At 44.0% G+C, this 22,460-nt stretch overlaps 1 protein-coding gene across 2 annotated transcripts in view; it reads right to left on the bottom strand.

Annotated features, from left to right (window-relative positions):
* The window catches only part of ZNF521 (zinc finger protein 521), a 374,463-nt gene that overhangs the window by 311,483 nt on the left and 40,520 nt on the right, over positions 1–22,460 (bottom strand). For both annotated transcript variants that reach the window (XM_029069715.2, XM_029069714.1), the window contains one exon: positions 7,279–7,458. Coding sequence is in view for 1 of the 2 variants with exons in the window: in XM_029069714.1 (XP_028925547.1) it covers positions 7,279–7,458 (180 nt within the window). In the remaining variant the exon portion in view is untranslated. The remainder of the gene's footprint in view (positions 1–7,278; positions 7,459–22,460) is intronic.

Below are 22,460 nucleotides of genomic sequence, written 5' to 3'. Positions count from 1 at the left end.
AGCCCGCAACCTCTAGGAGAGAGAGGTAAGCCACGCCTAGTGGACAGAGCCCAGGCCTGGAAGTCAGAAAGACCTGAGTTCTAATCCTGACTCCACAGCTTGTCTGCTGCATGACCTTGGGCAAATCACTTAACTTCTCTGGGCCTCAGTTACCTCATCTGGTAGTCTCCCATCGATGTACATCACTTTGATTCTATTTATTTGCTATTGCTTTAATGAGATGTTCATCCCCTTGATCCTATTTATTGCTATTGTTCTTGTCTGTCCGTCTCCCCCGATTAGACTGTAAGCCCGCCAAAGGGCAGGGACTGTCTCTATCTGTTACCGATTTATACATTCCAAGCGCTTAGTACAGTGCTCTGCACATAGTAAGCGCTCAATAAATACTATTGAATGAATGAATTAATGCTGCCCTGTGTTCCATGGTTTGTTCATTCATTCATTCGATCGTATTTATTGAGCACTTACTGTGTGCAGAGCACTATACTAAGCGCTTGGGAGATTACAAAATAGCAATAAACAGACACAATCCCTGCCCACAACGGGCTTCTCTGTTGCACTCCTCCCACCCACAAGATTAAGGAGTCGGAATGGAGCAGTCTAGTGGAAGGCGCACAGAGGCCTGGGAGCCGGGAGAGCTGGCTTCTAATCCCGGCTCTGCCTCCTGCCAGCTGTGTGACTTTGGATGAGTCCATTAACCTTTCTGGGCCTCGTTTTCCTCATCTGTAAAATGGGAATTAAACACCTGTTCTCTCATCCTCTTAGTCTGTGAGGTCTATGTAATAATAATAATAATTTGTGGTATTTGTTAAGCGCTTACTATGTGCAAAGCACTGTTCTAAGCGCTGGGGGATACAAGGTGATCAGGTTGTCCCATGTGGGGCTCACAGTTTTTTTTAATCCCCATTTGACAGATGAGAAAATAATAATAATGTTGGTATTTGCTAAGCGCTTACTATGTGCAGAGCATTGTTCTAAGCGCTGGGGTAGATACAGGGTATTCAGGTTGTCCCACGTGAGACTCACAGTTAATCCCCATTTTACAGATGGGGCCACTGAGGCCCAGAGAAGTGAAGTGACTTGCCCACAGTCACACAGCTGACAAGCGGCAGAGCTGGAATTCGAACCCATGACCTCTGACTCCCAAGCCCATGCTCTTTCCCCTGAGTCACGCTGCTTCCCACGCTGCTTCCCACGAGCCACGCTGCTTTGGGGGACAGGGACTGTGTCTGATCTGATTGCATTGGGTCTACCCCAATGCATATCACAGTGCCTGGCACAAAGTAAATGCCTGATAAATGCCGCAAGAGAATCATCAAAACCCTCATCGGCCCCTTGAGTACTTGTATACTTATAGTTCTCAGCCCTCATGTATATATTGATTTCCTTAATCCACTTTTTTATTTGTATTTTATTTTTTCTGCTATCGTCATGAAAACTCTTATTACTACTATGACTACTATTACTACGACTACTGATATTAGTACTATTATTATGACTACTGTTATTACTAATCAATCAATCAATTAAGCACTTACTGATTGCAGAGCACTGCACTAAGAGCTTGAGAGAGTACGACAAAGCCTTAAACAGACACATTCCCTGCCCAAAACGAGCTTACAAGACCATCGACACAATACCATTCGGTAATTCCAAGGTTCAGATTATCAGGTCACTCACACAATTCTTTTCCTCTAAAATTTTAAAAACATTTCAGTGCTCATCATAAAGAATCAATAGGGTCTTTTGAGAAAAATGAAGTCTTTATATCTGCTAGAGCATTCTCTGCCCACCACTAGCTTACAGTCTAGATGGGGAGAAAGACATTATTATAAATTATTATAAATGTTCCTAATTACAGTTAGGAATAGAAGTCAACTCCAGAGCTGCCTTGCAGAGAACAGTGTTTGGCACAAAGTAAGCGCTTAACAAATACCATCATTATTATTATGTGTGTTCACATCAGGACCGGTACTGTTGTCTAGCTGGGTTCCATCCTCAGTCAAGGGTGAAGGAGAAATCCCAAGGCCATATGGAAATCAATCCAGCCTGAAGCGTTCCATGGTTTCAATCAATCAATCAATCAAAGGTATTTACTGAACTCTTACTGTGTGCAGAGGAATGCACTGAGTGCTTAGGACAGTACAATATAATACTCAGGAGAAATTTTCTCTGTGCACAACAAGCTAACAGATTAGATCAACCCAAGCCAAGTCAGTCTCCTGTTCCGAATTGGAAAAGGGTGAACAAGACTGGCCCAAGATATGGAGGAAAGAGGGAGCAGGAAACAGCATAGCTTAGTGGCTAAAGCCCAGGCCTGGGAGTCAGAAGGTCACGGGTTCTACTCCCAGCTCCGCCACTTGTCTGCTGTGTGGACTTGGGCAACTCGTTTCACTTCTCTGTGCCTTAGTTACCTCACCTGTAAAATGGGGGTTAAGACTGTGAGCCCTGTGTGCGACAAGAACTGTGCCCAACCCGGTTTGCTTGTATCCACCCCAGAGCTTAATAAGGTGTCTGGCAGGTAGTAACCGCTTAAAAAATAGCACGATGATTAGAGCGGAGCTCTGAGGTGGGGATTTGATGCCACTTGGCCAGGTAAGGTGGGTCAGATTATATTCGCCTTGTTGAGGATTTCCTTGAGAGTTGAAGGGAATCCTAAACCTCCTTCAGTGAACAGGAAGCAGTGTGGTTTAATAATAATAGTGATAATAGTAATTATGGTACTTGTTAAGTGCCTACTATGTGCCAAGCATTGTTCTAAGTGCTGAGGTAGATTCAAGTTAATCAGGTTGGGCACAGTCCCTATCCCATCTGGGGCTCACACTGTTGGGCACAGTCCCTATCCCATCTGGGGCTCACACTCTTAATCCCTATTTTACAGATGAGGTAACTGAGACCCAGAGAAGTTAAGTGACTTGTCCAAGGTCACGTAGCAGACATATGGCAAAGCAGGGATTAGAACCCAGGTCCTCATGACTCCCAGGTCCATGCTCTTTAGTGGAAAGAGCACGGGCCTAGAAGTTTAGGAACCTGGCTTCTAATCCCAACTCTGCAACTTGTCTGCTGTGTGATCCTGGACAAGCCAGTTAACTTCTCTGTGCCTCTGTTTCCTCATCTGTAAGATGGGGATTCAATACCTGTTCTGCCTCCCTCTCAAACTTTGATTCCCCACGTGGGACAGGGGACTGAGTCCCACCTGGCTACTACCCCAGTGCTTTGTTCAGTGCTTGGCACATAGTAAGTGCTTAACAAATACCATAACTATTATTAATGTCCTCTAGACTATAAGCTCACTATGGGCTGGGAATGTGTTTACTGTTATATTGTACTCTCCCAAGTGCTTATTACAGTGCTCGGCACATGGTAATTGCTCAATCAATATGACTGAATGAATGAATGCCTTAGACAGATTTGATTTCATCAGGGCTCTCCTGAAAAGGTCCAGAGGGTCTCCCTCCAACTCCCATCGCCCACCTGGACCTCTGCTACAGCTTGAAGAACTCAATCTTGCCTTTGTCCTCCATTGTCCAGTCCCACCTGCTGCTCATATCCTTCCACCTCAGGAAGCCGTTACAGTGGTGGGTCAGAGTCTGGGTGAGCAGGAATGAATCTCAAGGGAGGTCACTGATGGCCTTCATGAACACGGGATAGAGGGACATGTGTGACATCTCATGTGTAATGATGTGACGTACCATTTTGTGGAAGTCTCCCTTAAGGATGGATAATCAGCAGGATGAATTGACATGACACACTGTTTTATGGAAGTCTGCCATGAGGACGGATAAAGCGTGGGATGTAATGATGTCACATGTCATTTTGACAAGCCCCCCCAAACCTAGAAATATTCTGTGACCAATCTATCAATCGGTGGTATTTATTGAGTGTTTACTTTGTGCGGAAGACTGAACTAAGCACTGGGGCAAATAGAATACAACATAGCTGGTATACATGTTCCCTGACCACCCCGACTGGTTCGTCTCCAGGTCCCTGTGAACGCAGAGAGGCGGTGTGGCCCTGTGGATAGGGCATTAGGCCTCCCGTGCATTACTGTTACTAGGAAATCCACCCAGGGAGAAATGCCCCTCAAAAAGGGTCCATTCCTGATGTTCTCTAATCCTGTCCCATCCCTGAGCTCGGAAGAGCTCAAGAACTTCAAACCCTTATTGAAGGCATATCTCCTCCAAGAGACCTTTCCCAACTAAGCCCTCATTTCCTTTTCTCCCACTCCCTTGTGTCACCCTTGCACTAGGATTTGCACCCTTTATTCACACTCCCTCAGCCCCACTGCACTTATGGAAGTATCCATAATTTATTTATTTCTGTTAATGTCTGTCTCCCCCTCTAGGCTGTAAGTTTGTTGTGGGCAGGTCTACCAACTCTGTTATAATGTACTCTCCTGAATATCTAGTACAGTGCTCTGCACACAGTAAGTGCTCAAATAAATATGATTGGCGGATTGCCTGGATGGGTGGTTGTAAGAAAGGATCTGGGGGGAAAAAAAACAGGATGAGAAAAGTCAAAGACAAATGAAGCAAGAAAGAAAGGAAGAGGAGACTCTGGGTAAGGAGAATGCTTGGAGAATTGGAGACAGGGCATCAGAATAATGAGTCTGAGGACCACCGAGGAAAGAACGGGAAGCAACAAAGAGCAGAAAAGCACAAAGGAGTAAAACTAGAGGTGCCAGGAAAGGGGTGGGCCCACAAAACGGAAGCCCATCCCCCAACCAAGCAGGCCAGAGAGCATGCCTGAGGGAGGCAGCCCTGGACCAAAGAAAGCGAACTCAGGCAGAGAGCTGCGAAGGAGTTGAACGGAGGGGTCAGACCTCCTGACCTAGATGGAGAAACTTTACCACAGGAGAAGGGTAAAGGCGTCACATTTCTCTTGGAGTTAAAATGCTTCCAGATGGCCTCAATCTTTCAAAAAAAAATTTCCAGACCAAAGGGCTGGTTCACCCACACAGACTTCGGATTGTTTTAGTAGGTACTAAACTAAGATTGTTTTAGTAGTAGGTAGATTGGTAGGTACTATTAGTACCTACCTAACCTTCCTGGTCCTCTTCCCTTCCTCTACCCAGAACCCTCAGTCTCTGCCCCAATTCATTCATTCATTCATATTTATTAAATGCTCACTGTGTACAAAGCACTGTAGTAAACGCTTGGAAGAGTACAATATAACAACCAACAGACACCTTCCTACCCACAACGAGCACACAGTCTAGAGGCCCCCTCCCCCTGGCTCTTTCTCCCCCGCCCCTTGATGCAACGGGGACAATGTCCACTCAGACTTCGTGTCTAGAAACTCTCCTCTTGACCCAAATAAACCTGGGCTTGGCCTCCTGCACATTATTTTTTAAAATGTCTCCTGGTCTTACGAGACTCTCACCATTAAAGACCTAGTGTGTAAGGACTTGATTAGCTCTCTGAGATTGGAAATCAAACTGCAACAATCATGCCCCTGGCTTTTCAGAGCAGTGGAAAGGCAGATATCTACATGGATATTTTTTAAGTTGTAGAGACTGCCCCAAAGATAATATTACATCCAGGAGCTCAATCCAGACAGCACCCCCAGCATGGGGAGTTGATCAATTATCTGGAACTTTCCAGCCTACCCCCTCACCTCGTACCTACAAAATTCAGGAAAAAGTGGGAATTTTTTTGGTCTTGCTTTGTAAATTACCTGAGTAATCAGGATTGGGCATGCCATTCCAGGATCAGGAATGGCCTCCACCACTGAAGTAATAAATGGGAGTTTCAAGGTTGAGTTTCAAGGCTTCCCCTCAAGTTTAAACTCAACTTCTTCATTTTCAAAATTCTCAAGGCACTGTGTTCCGTGACAACACAGTGCCAGATCACCCAAGAATGCACCAATTTTTCAGCAGGCTGGGTTCTCTCCCCATGATAAACAAAAGGGCTATCACGAGACAATTTCTTTCACACCAACTGTGAAAACAGGCACTTTTTAGGATCCTATCTCATTTTAATCCATGTATATTTTTCTGCAGTTAGTACAGTGCTCTGCTTAGTACAGGAATACAGGAATAAAAACTATTCCTACTAATACAGTTTGTACTGATCAACTCTTTGGGTTCCAATGACTCTCTTGGTAGCTCAAACGGTTCTTCTTCTGATTAACTAGTATCCGCCTTAAACACGTCTTGACACCACGGTCCTACTGAAAACATATGGGTTACTTTATTTTACTTAATGGGGCCCATTTTCATTCATCAGTCCATTGTAATATGTATACACTTGGATCAGTGAGTTGTGTTTTATTCACAGTTTAAGCCGCTTATTGACCGCCAGCCTTCCCCACTTCCTAGTGATAGAGGGAAGACTGGGGCATGAAAAATAGTGAATTAAATACTAAGGGAAAACAGCAATCATGCCACACTCCTCAAGAATGCCCCACTCTTCCCATCCTGTTGTTGCTGGGTTGTCTTTAAAGATGGAACTCTGTAAGAACTGCATCCAAGGAGAAATAGTGTGGTCTAGTGGAAAGAGCACAGGCCTGGGAATCAGAGGATCTGGGTTCTAATCCCAACTATGCACTTTGTTGTTTGATACTAGGCAAGTCATTTAACTTCTCTGAGCCTCGGATACCGCATTGGCAAAATGGGAATTAAAACAGTGAGCACTTTGTGGGACAGGGACTGTGTCCAACCTGATTATCTTGTATCTACCCCAGTACTTAGTACAGTGCCTGGCACATGGTAAGTGCATAACAAATACCGTTAAAAAAAATCCACCACAGTTCTTTCATCTTGAGGACATTCTGTGATTTGATACCAATTCTCCTTTCTCCCTCAATCTCCCACGGTTCAGTGAACTGGTCAAATGGCCCAGAATTCCTCCGTGTGGATACATTTAGGAAAGGCCAGAAGAGTAAACCCAAACTCAAAGTCAACTGTGATCAACCCATAACAAAGATTCGTGCACTCTTTGTTGGTGCACAATGTGGGAAGGACAACGGGTCCAGCACAAGTTTGGCCAGACACACATACCACAAACACACACACACACATACACACAAACACACACACACACACACACTTAAATTTCAGTGATACAGTCACAATCTCGATTCAACCCGTGATGTAAATTTGGTAGCAAACTGTCATGACAGAAATCCTTCAGAAGGGCCAGTGTTCTTACCCAGACTTTTAAAAGAGGGAATAAAACAACACAGAAAGGAAAAGAGGCTGAAGAAGGAGGGAACTAGGAAAAAAAAAATCAGAAGTAGAACAGTGAAAGAAGCTACAAAGTGATAAGTATTGTTTACCTGTCAGTTGACATTGATTAATCTTGTGTTCTGTGATATCGCTCAGTGACTCAAACACCTGGAGGCAACTGTCACAGCTGTGCACGGCTTCTTCTTCTAACTCCTCGCTGTCTTCCGGCCTTTTCTTACAATCTAGTGCCTCTCCATCTTCAGCCTTGTCTTCTAGTTTACAGTTGGGATCTGAAAGAAAATCAAGAGTATGACCTGAAGATGCTGAAGAGCAGATTTCTTTTTAAAACACATTCAATCCTCCTTCTAGCAAAATATGCAGAAATACATTTTCCATCTGTCTGGGAGGGGAGAACACATCCACAGATTTTACTGTCAAATGAGCAGAGGGAGAGAAAAACGTTACCCCATTGCTGGATTCAATCCATGGCCTATTGAACCCAGGATTCTGCCTTCAACAGACTCTGTAGACTGTAAACTCCTTGTGGTTAGGGATCGGATCTATCAAATCTATTGTATTGTAGTCTCTCAAGTGCTTAAATTCATTCATTCATTCAATAGTATTTATTGAGTGCTTACTATGTGCAGAGCACTGTACTAAGCACTTGGAATGTACAAATCGATAAAAGATAGAGTCAGTCCCTGCCCTTTGACGGGCTTACAGTCTAAATTCCCATCATCAAAGGCTTACAAAAATCACACCAGCTCCAAGAGGCCTTTCTCAACTAAGCTCTCATTCCCCCTACTCCCTTTCCCTTCTTCATCGCCTACGCGCTTGGATCTGTGCCCTTTAAGGTACAGAGTGGCTCAGTGGAAAGAGCACAGGCTTGGGAGTCAGAGATCATGGGTTCAAATCTTGGCTCTGCCACTTGTCAGCTGTGTGACTGTGGGCAAGTCGCTTAACTTCTCTGTGCCTCAGTTACCTCACCTGTAAAATGGGGATTAAGACTGTGAGCCTGATGTGGGACAACCTGCTTACCCTGTATCTACCCAGTGCTTAGAACAGTGCTCTGCAGATAGTAAGCGCTTAACAAATACCAACATTTTTTTAAGCACTTGATTTTCACCTCACCCTCAGCCTCACAGCACTTACATACACTTTATCTTCATCATAAATGGTATTTAATGAGCGCTTTTGGTGTGCAGAGAACAATACTAAATGTTTGGAGAGTACCATATAACAAAGTTGGTAGACACAGTCCCTGCCACAACGAGCTTACACATCTTTAATTTATTTTGATGTTGGTCTCCCCATCTAGAGAGTAAGTTCAGTGTGAACAAGGGCACATGTCTACCAACTCTACTGTATGGTACCCAGGCAAGCACTTCCTCCAGCCCTCCCCACACAGTAATCACTCAATAAATACCATTGATTGATTTATTGTTTGGCAAAAAGATACATGGAGGAATCGTTTGATAGTTGAATTCTTGGACATCTGCTCTCAACATTAGGGTTCAAACCCAACCAACAATGGCAATTTCTTTCTTTCCATCCCTGATGTGAATAAGAATGAGTAATATTCTTTTCCAAAGTTTTACCAGTTTTAGCGATGAAAGGAATTTCTTTATGCACAATTCTCTTTTTACGGTCTTTAAGTGCTTACTATATGCCAAGCACTTTAATAAGCACTGGAGTAGATACAGGATACTCAAGTTGGACACAGTCCACCTCCCGGTTGGGGCTCACAGTATAAGTAAGAGGTAGTAGGATTTAATCCCCATTTTACAGATGAGGTAAACAAGGCACAAAGAAGTTAAGTGACTTGACCAATTTCTCTCAACGGACAAGTGACAGAGCAGGATTAGAACCCAGGTCCTCTGACTCCCAGGCCCGTGGTCTTTCCACTAGGCCACGCTGCTTCACGACCATCTCAAGCAACTCCCTCTTCAAGGCACTGTGCCACAGTTGAGTGCAAGCTTTGACAATTTCCTTTACAGCTATTGAAGGGCTTTGATCACTTAAATGACAAAAAGGGATAAATCACTTTTATTACTAAAGAGTCTCCAATGGAAAAAAAAAAGCATAGTTTTCTTAAGAACACATTTATTTCAAATAGGCTGCTGAATAGGAAAATACCAGAATTAGGCCAAGATCTTGAGCCAGGCAAACTATCATCAGCACGAAACTGACCTTTTCTCGTTAACTGGTCAAAAAAAATGCAATTCTCTTATTATTGGTTAGACAGTAAAGAAAGGGCTAAATTCCACCTATAATAGACAATACACAATAAGGGATGCATTTTGGATTCTTTCCTCTTTCCAAAGGTCAGGAAGAGAGAAGCCAATGGACTACTATGGGATGATGATTCCATCAGTTGCCTCCTAAACTGGGAATGTAAGGACACACATTAAGGACCTGCAGAAACAATTGTTTACTGGAATTCCATGCAAGGAAGTACTGACTATCACTCAATCAATCAATCAATTGTATTCTTTGAGCACTTACTGTCAGCCGGGCACAGTGCTAAGCATTTGGGAGAGGACTCCTCAACAATGTAACAGACACAGTCCCTGCCAGTATGAAGTTCTCAATCACTCAATTATATTGATTGAGCATTTAGTGTGCAAGAGCACTGTACTAAGCACTTGGAGAAAGTACAAAACTACAGAGTTGGTAGACACATTTCCTTCCCACAAGGTGCTTATGGTCTAGAATGAGTAGACATTAAAATAAATTACAGATATTTCAAGGCCTAGTGGAAACAGCATAGGCTTGGAAGTCAGAAGGACCTGCTCTGCACATAGTAAGTGCTCAGTAAACACCAGTGATTGATTGATTGACCTGGTTTCTAATCCCAGTTCCACCACACATCTGCTGTGTGACCTTGGGCAAGTCATTTCATTTCTCTGTGCCTCAGTTACTTCATCTGCTAAATGGGGATTAAGACTCTGGGTCCCACGTGGGAGAGGGATGGTGTCCAACCTGATTAGCCTGTACCTTCCCTAGTGCTTAGTACAGTGTCTGGCACAAAGTAAGTGCTTAACATAGTCCAAAAAAAGTTAACAAATTAAAAATTGCTCATCTATGCCATCCAAGGACTTCATTCATTGCTTTATGTCCACTCCTCATACCTGTCTCCTTGTTTAAAAGCAAATGATCTCCTAGGGCCACATCAAACGAAGTTAATCCCTTATATTCATTTTCTCCAATTCTAGTAATAATGATAATAATAACTGTGTTATACTCTCACCATGTGCCAAGCACTGTACTAAGCACTGGGTGGGTACAAGCAAATTAGGTTGGACACAGTCCTTGTCCTACGTGGGGCTCACAATCTCAATCCCCATTTTACAGATGAGGAAATTGAGGCTCAGGGAAGTGAAGTGACTTACCCAAGGTCATACAGCAGACAAGTGGTGGAGTCAGGATTAGAACCCAGGTCCTTCTGACTCCCAGGTCTGTGCACCATCCACTAAACCACACTGCTTTCTAAGTGAGACCACGCCCCTCCAGCAGCCCTTCCAAGATCTTTCTTCACAACTGCCAAAAACGTGATTGGTGCACCATCCTTCAAGTGATTTTTGTCATGCCTCAAATAGCCATGTTGGCCAACCAAAAAGACAAAAGCTGAACACTAGGAAAAATCAGTAGAAGGGGAAGGTGAAGGAGAGTTATTTGATAAAAATGAAAAAAGTGTTTAAATGTATTCACCTCTAAATCTATCCCCTCCAACACCTCTAACCCCCTTCCTACTCATTTCTCATCCCTTACCTCACCATCTCATTCTCAAATGAATCCTAGCCCTGTGCCTTAATACGCAATCCAATCCCCGCCTCCTGAAAATGATGAGACACCCTGATCAATCAGTCAATCAACTGTATTGACTGCTTGCTGTGTGCAGAGCACTGTACTGAGAGCTTGAGAGACTATAATACATCAGAGTTGGTAAATGCATTCCCTGTCCTGAGAAGCAGCGTGGCCTAGTGGAAAAAGCCCGGACCTAGAAGTCAGAGGTTGAGGGTTCTAATTCTGGATCCATCACTTGCCTGCTGTGGGATCTTGGGCAAATCATGTATCTTCTCTCTGCCTCAGTTTTCTCATCTGTAAAGTGGGGATAAAATACCTGCTCTCCCACACTATTATACTATGAGCTCCATGTGAGACAGAGATTGTGTTGAATCTGACTGGACTCTTATCAACACCAGTTCTTAGTGCAGTGCTTGGCACAAGTAAACCCTAGCAAATACTATTGTCATCATCTCTGTAATCAATCAATCAATCAATCAATCATATTTATTGAGTCCTCACTGTGTGCAGAACACTGTACTATGAACTTGGGAGAGAACATTATAACAGTATAACAGACACCTTTCCTACCCATGATAAACTTAAAGTTTAGAGGGTGAGAAAGACATTAATCTACCTAAATAAATTACGCATATGTACTTAAGCTCTGTGGGCTGGGGGGAGGGATGAATAAAAGGAGCAAGTCAGAGCACTGCAGAAGGGAGGGGGAGAAAGGGGAAAGAGGACCTGAGTGTTTTTGTAGAAAAATGATCCAGGCAGCAGAGTGAAGTATTGAAGATTGGAGTGGAGAGAGTCAGGAGGCTGGGAGGTCAGCAAGGAGGCTGATATAGTAATCACGGCAGGATAGGATAAATGCTTGGATTAAAGCGGTAGCAAGTTGGATGAAGAGGGAAGGGCAGATTTTAGCAATGTTGTGAAGGCTGAACCAACAGGATTTAGTAATAGTTTGAATATGTGGGTGGAATGAGAGAGGGGAGTCAAGGATAATGCCAAGGTTAAGGGCTTGTGAGACAGGAAGGAGGGTGGTGCCATCTACAGTAATGGGAAAGTAAAAGGAAGGACAAGGTTTGGGCAGGAAGATAAGGAGTTCCGTTTTGGACATGTTAAGCTTGAAGTGACGGCAGAACATCCATGTATAGATGTCTTGAAGCCAGGAGAAGATGTGAGACTGGAGGGGGGAGAGAGATCAAGGCTGGAGATGTGGATCTGGAAATCATCTGCTTAGAGGTTTAAGGCAGGGGAGTGAATGAGTTCTCCAAGGGAGTGGGTGTAGATGTAAAATAGAAAGGGACCCAGAACTGAACCTTGAGGGACCCCCACAGTGAGAGGGTGGGAGGCAGAAGAGGAGCCCACAAGAGAGACTGAGAATGATAGGCCAGAGAGATAGGAGGAGAACCAGGAAATGACAGTCCCAGTGAAGCCGAGTCTGGATAATGTTTCCAGGAGAAGAGGTGGTCCACAATGTCAAAGGCAGATTGAAGAGTATTAGGAGGGAGCAGAGGTCATTAGATTTGACAAGAAGGAGATCATATGTGACCTCTGAGAGGGTGTTTTCTGTGGAGTGAAGGGGACAGAAGCCAGGTTAAAGATGGTCAAGGAGAGAACTGGAGGAAAGGAACTTGAGATAGCAGCTGTAGACAACTCACTCAAGGAGTTTGAAGAGGAAAGGTAGGTGGTAGATGGGGAGATAACTGGAGGAAGCTGTGAGGTCAAGGGAGGTGTTTTTTAGAATGGGAAGATATAGGCATGTTTGAAAGCAGTGGGGAAGAAGCCATTGGAGAGCAGACAGCTGAAGATGGTGGTTATGGAGCGAAGACGGAAGGGGTCAAATATTTTGATAAGGTGTGAAAGGATGGTGTTGGTTGTGCAGGTGAGGGTGGGCTGGATTTTAGTAGAAGGGAGGAGATCGCCTTTTGAGATACTGCTGGGAAAGATGACAGAGTTTAAGGAGGGACAAGAGGAGGGAGGGACTGGGGAGGGGCAGGGGAGAATTTAGAGAGATCACCCTGATAGTTTCAATTTTCTCAATAAAGTAGGTGGCCATGACATTAGGGGCAAAAGATGGTGGGAGGAAGGCTATGGGGGGGGTGTTGAGGAGGGAGTTAAATATCTGGAACAACTGGTGAGGACAACGGCATGGGTGTCAATGAGGATGGAAAAATCGTTTTACCAGGCAGAGGAGACGGCAGAGTTAAAGCACGCAAGTATAAACTTGAAGTGGACGAGTTTGGCCTGATATCAGATTTCTGCCAGCAGTGCTCTGTCACTCGTGAAGTGAAGGAAGCAGACTGTAGAGGTGATCCAGGGCTTTGGGTTAATGGTATGAGATCGACGAAGGGATGGAGGAGTGAGCGTATTGAGTTCAGTACAGAGGGTGGTGTTGAGAGCGTCAGTTTGGCCATCCAGGAAAGGTAACTCTAACTTTCTTCTTAGCCCAATCCAGTCAAGTGCCTACTGGGTTCTAAACATGGTTTCACCACTTGTCTGCTGTATGATCTTGGGCAAGTCATTTCACTTCTTGCAAATAGTAAGTGCTCAATAAATATGACTGACTGATTCTCTGTGCCTCAGTTACCTCATCTGACAAATGGAGATTAAGACTGTAAGCCCTGTGTGAGACAAGGACTGTATCCAACCTGATTAGCTTGTATCTACTCCAGCGCTTAGACCCTTCCTGACACATAGTAAGCGCACAACAAATACCATTAAAAAAATGGTTTTCTAACCTTTCACTCCACTGAGACCAAGCTCTCCAAAGCCACCAATGGCCTCTTTAAAGCCAAATCCAACGGGCTCTACTCTGTCCTAATTTCCCTCAAATTCCTTAGACACCAGTGACTACTCCAAATCAAATCTCAGTTTCCCCACTGAGTTTTCACCTTGTTCTCCTTCTCCCTCTCCAACAACTCCTTCTCAGTTTCATGGGCTGACTCTTCTTTCCCTTCTCATTCCCATACTGTGGGTGTCTAATCTATAAGATTCTTCTTGTTCTACACCCACTCTCTCGTGAGCATGGCTTCAGATGCTGCCTCCATGGAAATGGCTCCCTAATCTACCCTTCTTGCCCTGGGTCTGTTCCAGCTTGTATTTCCTCTGACCTCTAAGACCAATGTGAAGGTGGTCTAGTGATTAGAGCATGGACCCTGGGAGACAGAAGGATCTGAGTTCTAATCCCAGCACTGCCACTTGTCTGCTTTGTGATCTTGGGCTAATTTGGGTGGATTTACCATCTGCACTACAGTCAAATCCTCTGCTTATGGTCAATGCTGAAGCCTCATGTGGGACAGGGACCATGTCTGAACTGATTGAACTGTATCTACCCAAGTGCTTGGCATATGGTAAGCACTTTAAAAATACCACAATTATCATTATTTTAATGCTATTTATTAAGTATTTATTCTATGTACCTGATACTGTGGTTAAATTGCCTCAACTATAAAATGGAGATTAACAATCGTGGCATTGTTAAGCGCTTATTTTGTGCCAGGCACTTTCTAAACGCTGAGGTGGATATAACCAAATCAGGTTGAACACAGTCCCTGTCCCACAAGGGGCTCACAGTCTTAATCCCCTATTTACAGATAAGGTAGCTGAGGCACAGAGAAGTTAAGTGACTTTCCCAAGGTCACACAGCAGATGTGTGGGGGAGTCGGGATTAGAATCCAGGTATCCTGATTCCCCCACCCAGGCATTCTGATTCCCTCACCCAGGCTTTTTCCACTACAGCTTCAGTATTATTACTTTTGTTTGAAGGTGAAATGCCCAGAAAGCAGGGGGTATGCCTACTTCGCTTGCTTCATACAAGCCCCAGAACCAGTGTCCAGATGCTCTCCTATGACCACCTCATGGAGCATCCTCCCGGTGTTGTGGGAGGCTGGGGAATGGAGATCTGTAGTTTTCCCACAGACTGGGAAGTACTGAATCAGTGTGGAAGGAACCCAGTCCTGGGAGTCAAAGGACCTCGGTTTGAATCCCAGCTTTACCACTTCCCTGCTGTGAGACCTCAGGCAAGTCACTTAACTTCTCTGTGCCACAGTTTCCTTATCTGTAAAATGCGGACTAAATGCCTGCTCTCCCTTGGTAGATACCCCCATGGGAACTGGGTCCTCTCTGATTATCTCCTATCTACACTTGGCACATAGTACATGCTTAACAAATACCTTGATCTGGGAAGAGGTGGAGGGCAAATGCTCCCATTTGAGGTGTTATTTTTCTACTAGAATTTAACTTTACCTCAATTTTCCTCTCCATAAATGACAACCCCTTGGAAACACCCAAGAAGAAAGAGTTAAAAAGTGAATCCCCAAGAAGTAAGTTTAAATTTAACCATAAAACTAAAGCCACTGTCCATTTCATCCACCAAGATCACTCACCATCCCACCTTCTCCTTCCTGCCTTCTCCCCACACCAGAAGCCAAGAGGGTCAGCTCCTTACCAACACTTCATCCAGCTCCCCAGAACTGACAAAAGCATACACTCTCCCCAAGATCTGTGGCAAGTTTTAACCATGTGGCCTAGTGGATACAGCATGGACCTGGGAGTCACAAGACCTGGTAATCCTGGCTCTGCTCCTTTTTTTAATGGTATTTGTTAAGCGCTTACTATGTGCACTCTACTAAGTGCTGGGTTAGATACAAGTTCACCAGGTTGGACACAGTCTCTAATCCACAAGGGGTCACAGTCTTAATCCCCATTTTACAGATGAGGGAACTGAGGCACAGAGACTTGTAAATCCTGCAGCAGAACTGTGGCAGAGCTGGGATTAGAACCTAGGTCCTTCTGAGTCGTGAGCAGCGAATGCACCTGTTATATTGTAAGCTCCCAAGTGCTTAGTATAGTGCTCTGCACACAGTAAACTCTCAATAAATACTTCTGACTGACTGACCCCCCCCCCAGGCCCATGATTTACCCACTAGGCCATGCTGCTTCACCACTTGTCTGCTGTGTGACCTTGGGCACTTCACTTATCTTCTCTGTGCCTCAGTTTCCTCATCTGTAAAATGAAGATTAAGACTGTGAGCTCCATATGGGACAGGGACCGTGCCCAACCTTATTATTTGTATAGTACAGTGCATAGTAAGTATAGTACAGTACCCGGCACATAGTAAGTGCTTAACAAACACCATAAAAAGAAGTGACAGACAATAGAAAACATGTCCGGGGAAGAGAGTGAGTCTCTGAGCTGTTGCAAAATGTTCCCAACATCACTTCCCACTGGTTCAGAGGAAGCAAGTGTCCACTGCCCGCCATTAGTTGTTTGGGTGGAGCTCACAATTTCTACCCCTCAAAAATGACAGCATCCAAGGGAAATGACAACCCTGGATCTGAGTTTTATCATGAACATTTAAATGTTAAACCTAAAGTTTGCTGACCACTGTGTTTCAGCACGGGGAAGAACTTGACCATTTCAACTCCATTGCTGGGGAAAAAAAAAAGATCCAGATTGACCATACTTAATTTTTGAAATGCTAGTGCTTTGCAGGAGTCCAATAACCCCGTGACAAAAATACCAAATGAACAAACAAAAAGCAGGCGGCTGGGTCTTAAACCCTGAAGAATTATTCCAGTCGAAGCTTCCGATATGGAGGCTAGTTATTCAAATTGGGGTCATTTTAAGACGAAAAAATGTTTTTGCTTCCACGTCTGCATTTAGAGACCAAACCCTACGGGGAGAGAAGTCAGTCAAACTTATTCCCTTCTGCCTCGGTTTAAGCATGCATGCTCCAGCCAACTGGCACTGCTGTTTTTAGGTCAACACTTAAAGTGAATCCCCCAGGGAGATGGGTTCGATTATAGCCTATGATGCCTTAGTGTAATGAATTCTGGCCGCCTCAGCTTCTCTCCTGGTAAATGGATTCCGGCACTCTGTTTTTTCACTCAAATCCTCTCCGATGTCTCGTGGCAGCCGCACCCCAAGGGTCTGTGGGGTTCATTTGGGGGATGCTTTCTTTATGGAGGAAGGGAACGTGTCTACTGACTCTGTTATACTATACTCTCCCAGATGCTTAGTACAGTGCCCTGCACACAGTGAGCGTTTAATAAGTACCATTGATTGATCTCTGGCATAGTGGATAGAGCACAGGTCTGGGAGTAAAGGCCATGGGTTTTAACCCTGGCTCTGTCACTTGTTTGCTGTGTGACCTTGGGCAAGTCACTTAAGTTCTCTGTGCTTCAGTTACCTCACCTGTAAAATGGGGGTTGAGACTGTGAGACCCACATGGGACAGGGACTGTGTCCAACTCAATTTGTCTATATCCACCCCAGCGCTTAGTACAGTGCCTGGCATATAGTAAGCACTTAACAAATACCATTATTATTATTATTATTATCATCTCCCCATCTAGACTGGTCTCTTCCTCTAGACTAAGCTCATTGTGGGCAGGGAATGTGTCTACCAACTCTGTGCTATCGTACTCTCTCGAGAGATTAGTACAGTGCTCTGCACACAGCTCTCAACAAAACCCAATCGATCAATTGATTGATGGAGCAGAGGGAGGTGGGTTCTTTAGCAATGAATGCTCACCTCCAAGTCCGGACCTGGTAGAAGGTCTTATTCACTTCACTTTGTCCCAAGTTCTTCATCTAACGGATTTAAGCGTTAGGATTGATAGATCACACTGCACCATTTAACAGTGTGTGTGAGTGTGTGTAAGCTCACTTGTGTTCACAAATATATATTTTGGGAAGCAAAGTGGCCTAGTGGAAAAAACACGGGCCTGGGAGTCAAAGGATCTGGGTTCTATTCCTGGATGCACCACTGGTCTGCTGTGTGACCTAGGACCCCCTCCACTGCTATCCCGTCTCCTGATGACATCTGACAGAATCTTTCCATGTCACTTCCACCCTGCAAACCTACAGATTCTGGCTCCAGTAATTTTTTCTCCTGAGTTTCCCACCCCATACACACAGGCACAATTGCTATATACTTCCCAATCACCACACATAGCCCCATCATAACACATTTCTACAATCAACATACATAGCTACAATAACCACACACAGCTACAATCACTTCTCACTGCCTTCCACATACCCTTTCTTCACCATTACTTTCCTTCTCATCTCTTCCCTTCCAAACCCCTTACGAAGTTTTCCACTGGGTTAGGGAAAGGAGACATATCCAGAGAAGTAACTTTAGTCTGACCACAATTAAAAATAAATGCCCGTCTACTGCTCCTAATTCTGGGACCATTATTAATAATTGGAAATGAGAAAGAAATAGGTTGCTTTTTTAAAAAAAAATGTTCCCTGGCAGGTGACTCTGTCCTGCTCTCCCTCTTCTTCCTCCTCCTCCTCCTCCTCATAAGGGACATTATTGCAGGAACTTGGGCTAATAAAACTGCAACTTTGGGGGAAATGAAAAATTGCACTGGCTTACAAGAGTTGGAGGCAATAAAGCCATGGACTTCAATTAATTTCAAGTGTGGGATCAGTTTAAGGCCAACCAGCAGAAATTCTATTCTGTCCATGTAAAAATGAGGTTTCACCACATTTACTTTTTATAACCTATATAAAAGTCAAGTAAAAGTAATGAATATCTAAAAAGCCATCTCAGTGGACTGGCAAAGACGATCTGTATTCTTGAAACTCATCTTACATATTTCTCTCCGTGCAACAAGGATCCATGGCTGATCGGAGCTAAAATGTCAAACTACTGAGAAAACAGCCCAATTTCCAATCCATTTCACTGCCCTGTAATGGACCTCCTTCCAAGCCACTTTTGCATGGAAAAGGGCTGGCAAAAGAAAGGAAAACTAAGAGATCATGTGGTTATAATTATTACCAGGCAAGGAATATTTCTGCAGCTCAGTGGTAAAGTAAAATTCTGTCGCTCTCTTTTCCCAATAGTGTCCATCGCAAAACAACTGCCTCATTAAATCTCTGCAGTAAGATTAATATGCCATAGCTTCACTACATTTATAACTCGGGACTCTATAAAAAGCACACTTAATGGTAAGAGCCAGAGTTAAGATACAAAGTATTACTATGAGAATGTCTAGCGGCAGGTATGCAGTGCAGACAGACCTTCAGCTTGCCTGGGGATTTTTTTGCTTTAGTTAATTCCTAATATCAACCCTAACTAAACATCAGAATCGGCTTCTATCTTACCAGGAAAAGAGCGGGACATGAGCTATGGAGAGGAGTGCAAAAACAAACCCGGAAAGATTACTTATCCAAAGGAGAAGCAGTGTGGTTTAGTGGATACAGCAGGGGGTTGAGAGTAAGAAGAACCTGGTTTCTAATCCCGGCTCTGCCACGTGTCTTGGGCAAGTCACTCCACTTCCCTGGCCTCAGTTCCCTCATCTGTAAAATGGGGATGAAGAGTTTGAGTCCCATGTGGGACAGGGACTATGTCCAACCTGATTAGCTTGTAACTACCCCAGCGGTTAGAACAGTGCCTAGCACACAGGGCTTAACAAGTACATAATTAGTATTATTACTATTAAAAGAAGTGTTAAGGGACATAGGAAATTAGACATATGGGAGGAGATTGTATTCATAATAACTGTGGTGTTGATTAAGTACTTAAGATATACAATGCACCACAGCAGATACAGTACAATCAGATCAGACACAGCCCCCGTCTCACTCAGGGCTTTCAGTCCAAGAGGAGAAGTGGTATTTTAGAAACTGAGTCCCAAAGATGTTAAGTGACTTGTCCAAGGTCACTCAGCAAACAAGTGGCAGAGCCAGAAGTAGAACCCAATTCCGTTAATCTCCGGGCCTGTAACTCCTTCCGGTTGCTTCCTCTGCTTCGTCTGACCAGCTTTCAGGGGACATTTTTACTGTGAAATTTTCACAGGGAACCGATGAATCTGTCCCCTTTAAGCACTTGGTATTCACCCCGCCCTCATCCCGCAGCACTAATATGCATGTTCATAATTTATTTATATTAATGTCAGTCTCCCACTCTAGGCTACGAGCTTCATGTGGGCAGGGAATCTGTCTACAAAAGCCCTTGTACTGTCCTCTCCTAAACACATGGGAGAGTGCTCTGCTCACTGGAAATGCTCAATAAATACCACGGATTGACTGACTTCTAAATGCTGCACTGGCCATCAAATTTTCACCAAATGAAACAATGAATATAGTCACCTTAATAATAATGAGGGCATTTGTGAAGAACTTACTAGGTGTTAAGCACTGTTCTAAGCACTGGGGTAGATACAAGCTAATCAGGTTGGACCCAGTCCCTGTCCCACATGGGGGTCTCTTCAGTTACAGAAGAGGTAATTCAGGCTTAGAGCAGTTAAGTGACTTCCCCAAGGTCACAGAGCCTACAAGTGGCAGAGCCGGCATTAGAATCCTGGTCATCTGACTCTCAGGTCTGTGCTCTATCCACTAGGAAATATTGCTTCACTAGGTGATGTCATGGACCCAGGCGGCAAAGATTTCTGACCTGCCTGAAGCCGAAGTTAGCCCTTTCGCACTGCACACGAGTCAAAACCAACCTTGGCAGAGCGAATGCATTGGTTGTTGGCAGTGCTGAACCTCTGTTTCGGATTCTGCTTCTTCTTATGGCGACTTCTTGAAGCATCTACTCTAAAATGAGCAACCCCCTATCTCGACAGCAGCACTTCAGGCTAGTCTGCCCATGGCTTTTGTATCCTAAAACTTTATAATTAGAGAAGTATCAGGGGCTGGTGGAAAGTGTTTGGACCTGGGAGTTAGAAGACCTAGGTTCTAATCCCAGCTCTGCTACTTGTCTGCTATGTGACCTTGGGCAAGTCATTTAACTTCTGTGTGCCTCAGTTTACTCAAGTGTAAAATGAGACTTAAATACCTGTTCTCTCTCCCACTTGGCCTGTGAAACCCAAGAAGGAAAGGGACATTTTTTAAAATGGTATTTGTTAAGCACTTACTATGTGCCAGGCACTATACTAAGTGCTGCGGTAGATACAATCAAATCAGTTTGGACACAGACCCTCTTCCACATGGGCTCACAATCTTAATCCCCCATCTTACAGAGGAGGTAACTGCGGCACAGAAAAGTGAAGTGATTTGCCCAAGATCACAGAGCAGATAAATGATCGGGCTGGGATTAAAACCCAAGTCCTTCTGACTTCCAGGCCCATGCTCTATTAGACCATGCTGGACTGTATCCAACCAAATAATTGTGATATTTATTGTGGACAGGAAACATGGCTATCAATTCAGCTATATTGTAGTCTCCCAAGTGCTTAGTACAGTGCTCTGTACACAGTAAACACTCAATAAATATGAATGATTGATACTAAGCCCTGGAGTAGATACAAAATTATCAGATTGGGCAGCATCCTTGCCCTAGATGGGGTGCGCAGTCTAAGAGGAAAGGGTTAATTACTGCAGCACTTAGTACAAGGCTTAGCACCTAGAAAGCATTTAACAAATACCACAATTATTATAGGTAAGGATGTGTTCTTTGAATCTTGTAATTATTTCCTCCAGCCCTCCATACTCTCTGACTTTAATTACAGCCACACAGCACTCTGGATATTCCGCTGTTTGTCCATTTTCTCTCAGTAAGCTCGTTGAGGGTAGGGAACGTCTCTGCCAACTCTGTTATTCTGCCCTCTCCCAAGCACTTAGGACAGCTCACTGCACACAGTAAGTGTTCAGTAAATACCAGTGCTCTTCCCAGTGATGTGCCATTGGGAAGAGCCCTGCCTCACCGCCGATAAACGGGCTGCAATCCAGGAGTTCATTGTCCATAATCCGGTCTTGCACTCTGATGTTAATTACGGTCTGTAGGTGACACTAATGAAACTGCTTGAGCAGTTGGATGTGATGACGGTAGATCCAGGTTTTGTGCCCATAAAAAAGATTGAAAACTAAGAGCCTTGTACACCCCTCCAATTTGGTCTGAAGCTTCAGGCCACGAGGGTACTACTCATCTTCATTTACTCAAAGGACACCATTTTGCAGAATCAGCAAAGAGCTACAGACTAAAAATACGCCAGCCTGTACCCAGGAATATCTTCGCACAAACAGAGCGCTTCACTGGCTCTCAAAATCTAAATACCAATCACTGAATTCTGCTACCTAAGCTGCACCCTGCCCAATAACATGTGGAAAGAGAGGAAAAGAACATCACAGATGAAGTCTTAAGTTTTCAATCGACTGACACAAGGACATAAATCCATCCTCACAAGGTAAAGAAAATTATCAATAAAAAATACACAGAGTATCCCCTTTGAAAGAAAATTTTTATTTAACTACTGTCACCTTGGCTCCAACTAAAAAGTTGATAAAATGAATGAAAACTCCAGACCACAAACACAGTCTAATAGATTAGCTATGATAAACACCAATCTGACTAAACTTGTTAAAAGGTATTCTTATTTTTTGGATTTACACTATTAGCATTCAAACTGCCTTCCTACACTGAAAATCAAACATCTTGCTCCATCTTGCTCACACCAACACTTTGTGATTTTCAGTAATGGATGGGGAATCCTGAGTACTTCATCACAATCTATAATTACCACTGTCTAGAATTCTCCTT

The sequence above is a fragment of the Ornithorhynchus anatinus genome, chromosome 7 (genome assembly GCF_004115215.2).
Source record: "Ornithorhynchus anatinus isolate Pmale09 chromosome 7, mOrnAna1.pri.v4, whole genome shotgun sequence".
NCBI classification, from domain to species: Eukaryota; Metazoa; Chordata; class Mammalia; order Monotremata; family Ornithorhynchidae; genus Ornithorhynchus; species Ornithorhynchus anatinus.
The sequence above is the reverse complement of the archived record's forward strand: the minus strand, read 5'-3'. Positions and strand labels throughout refer to the sequence as shown.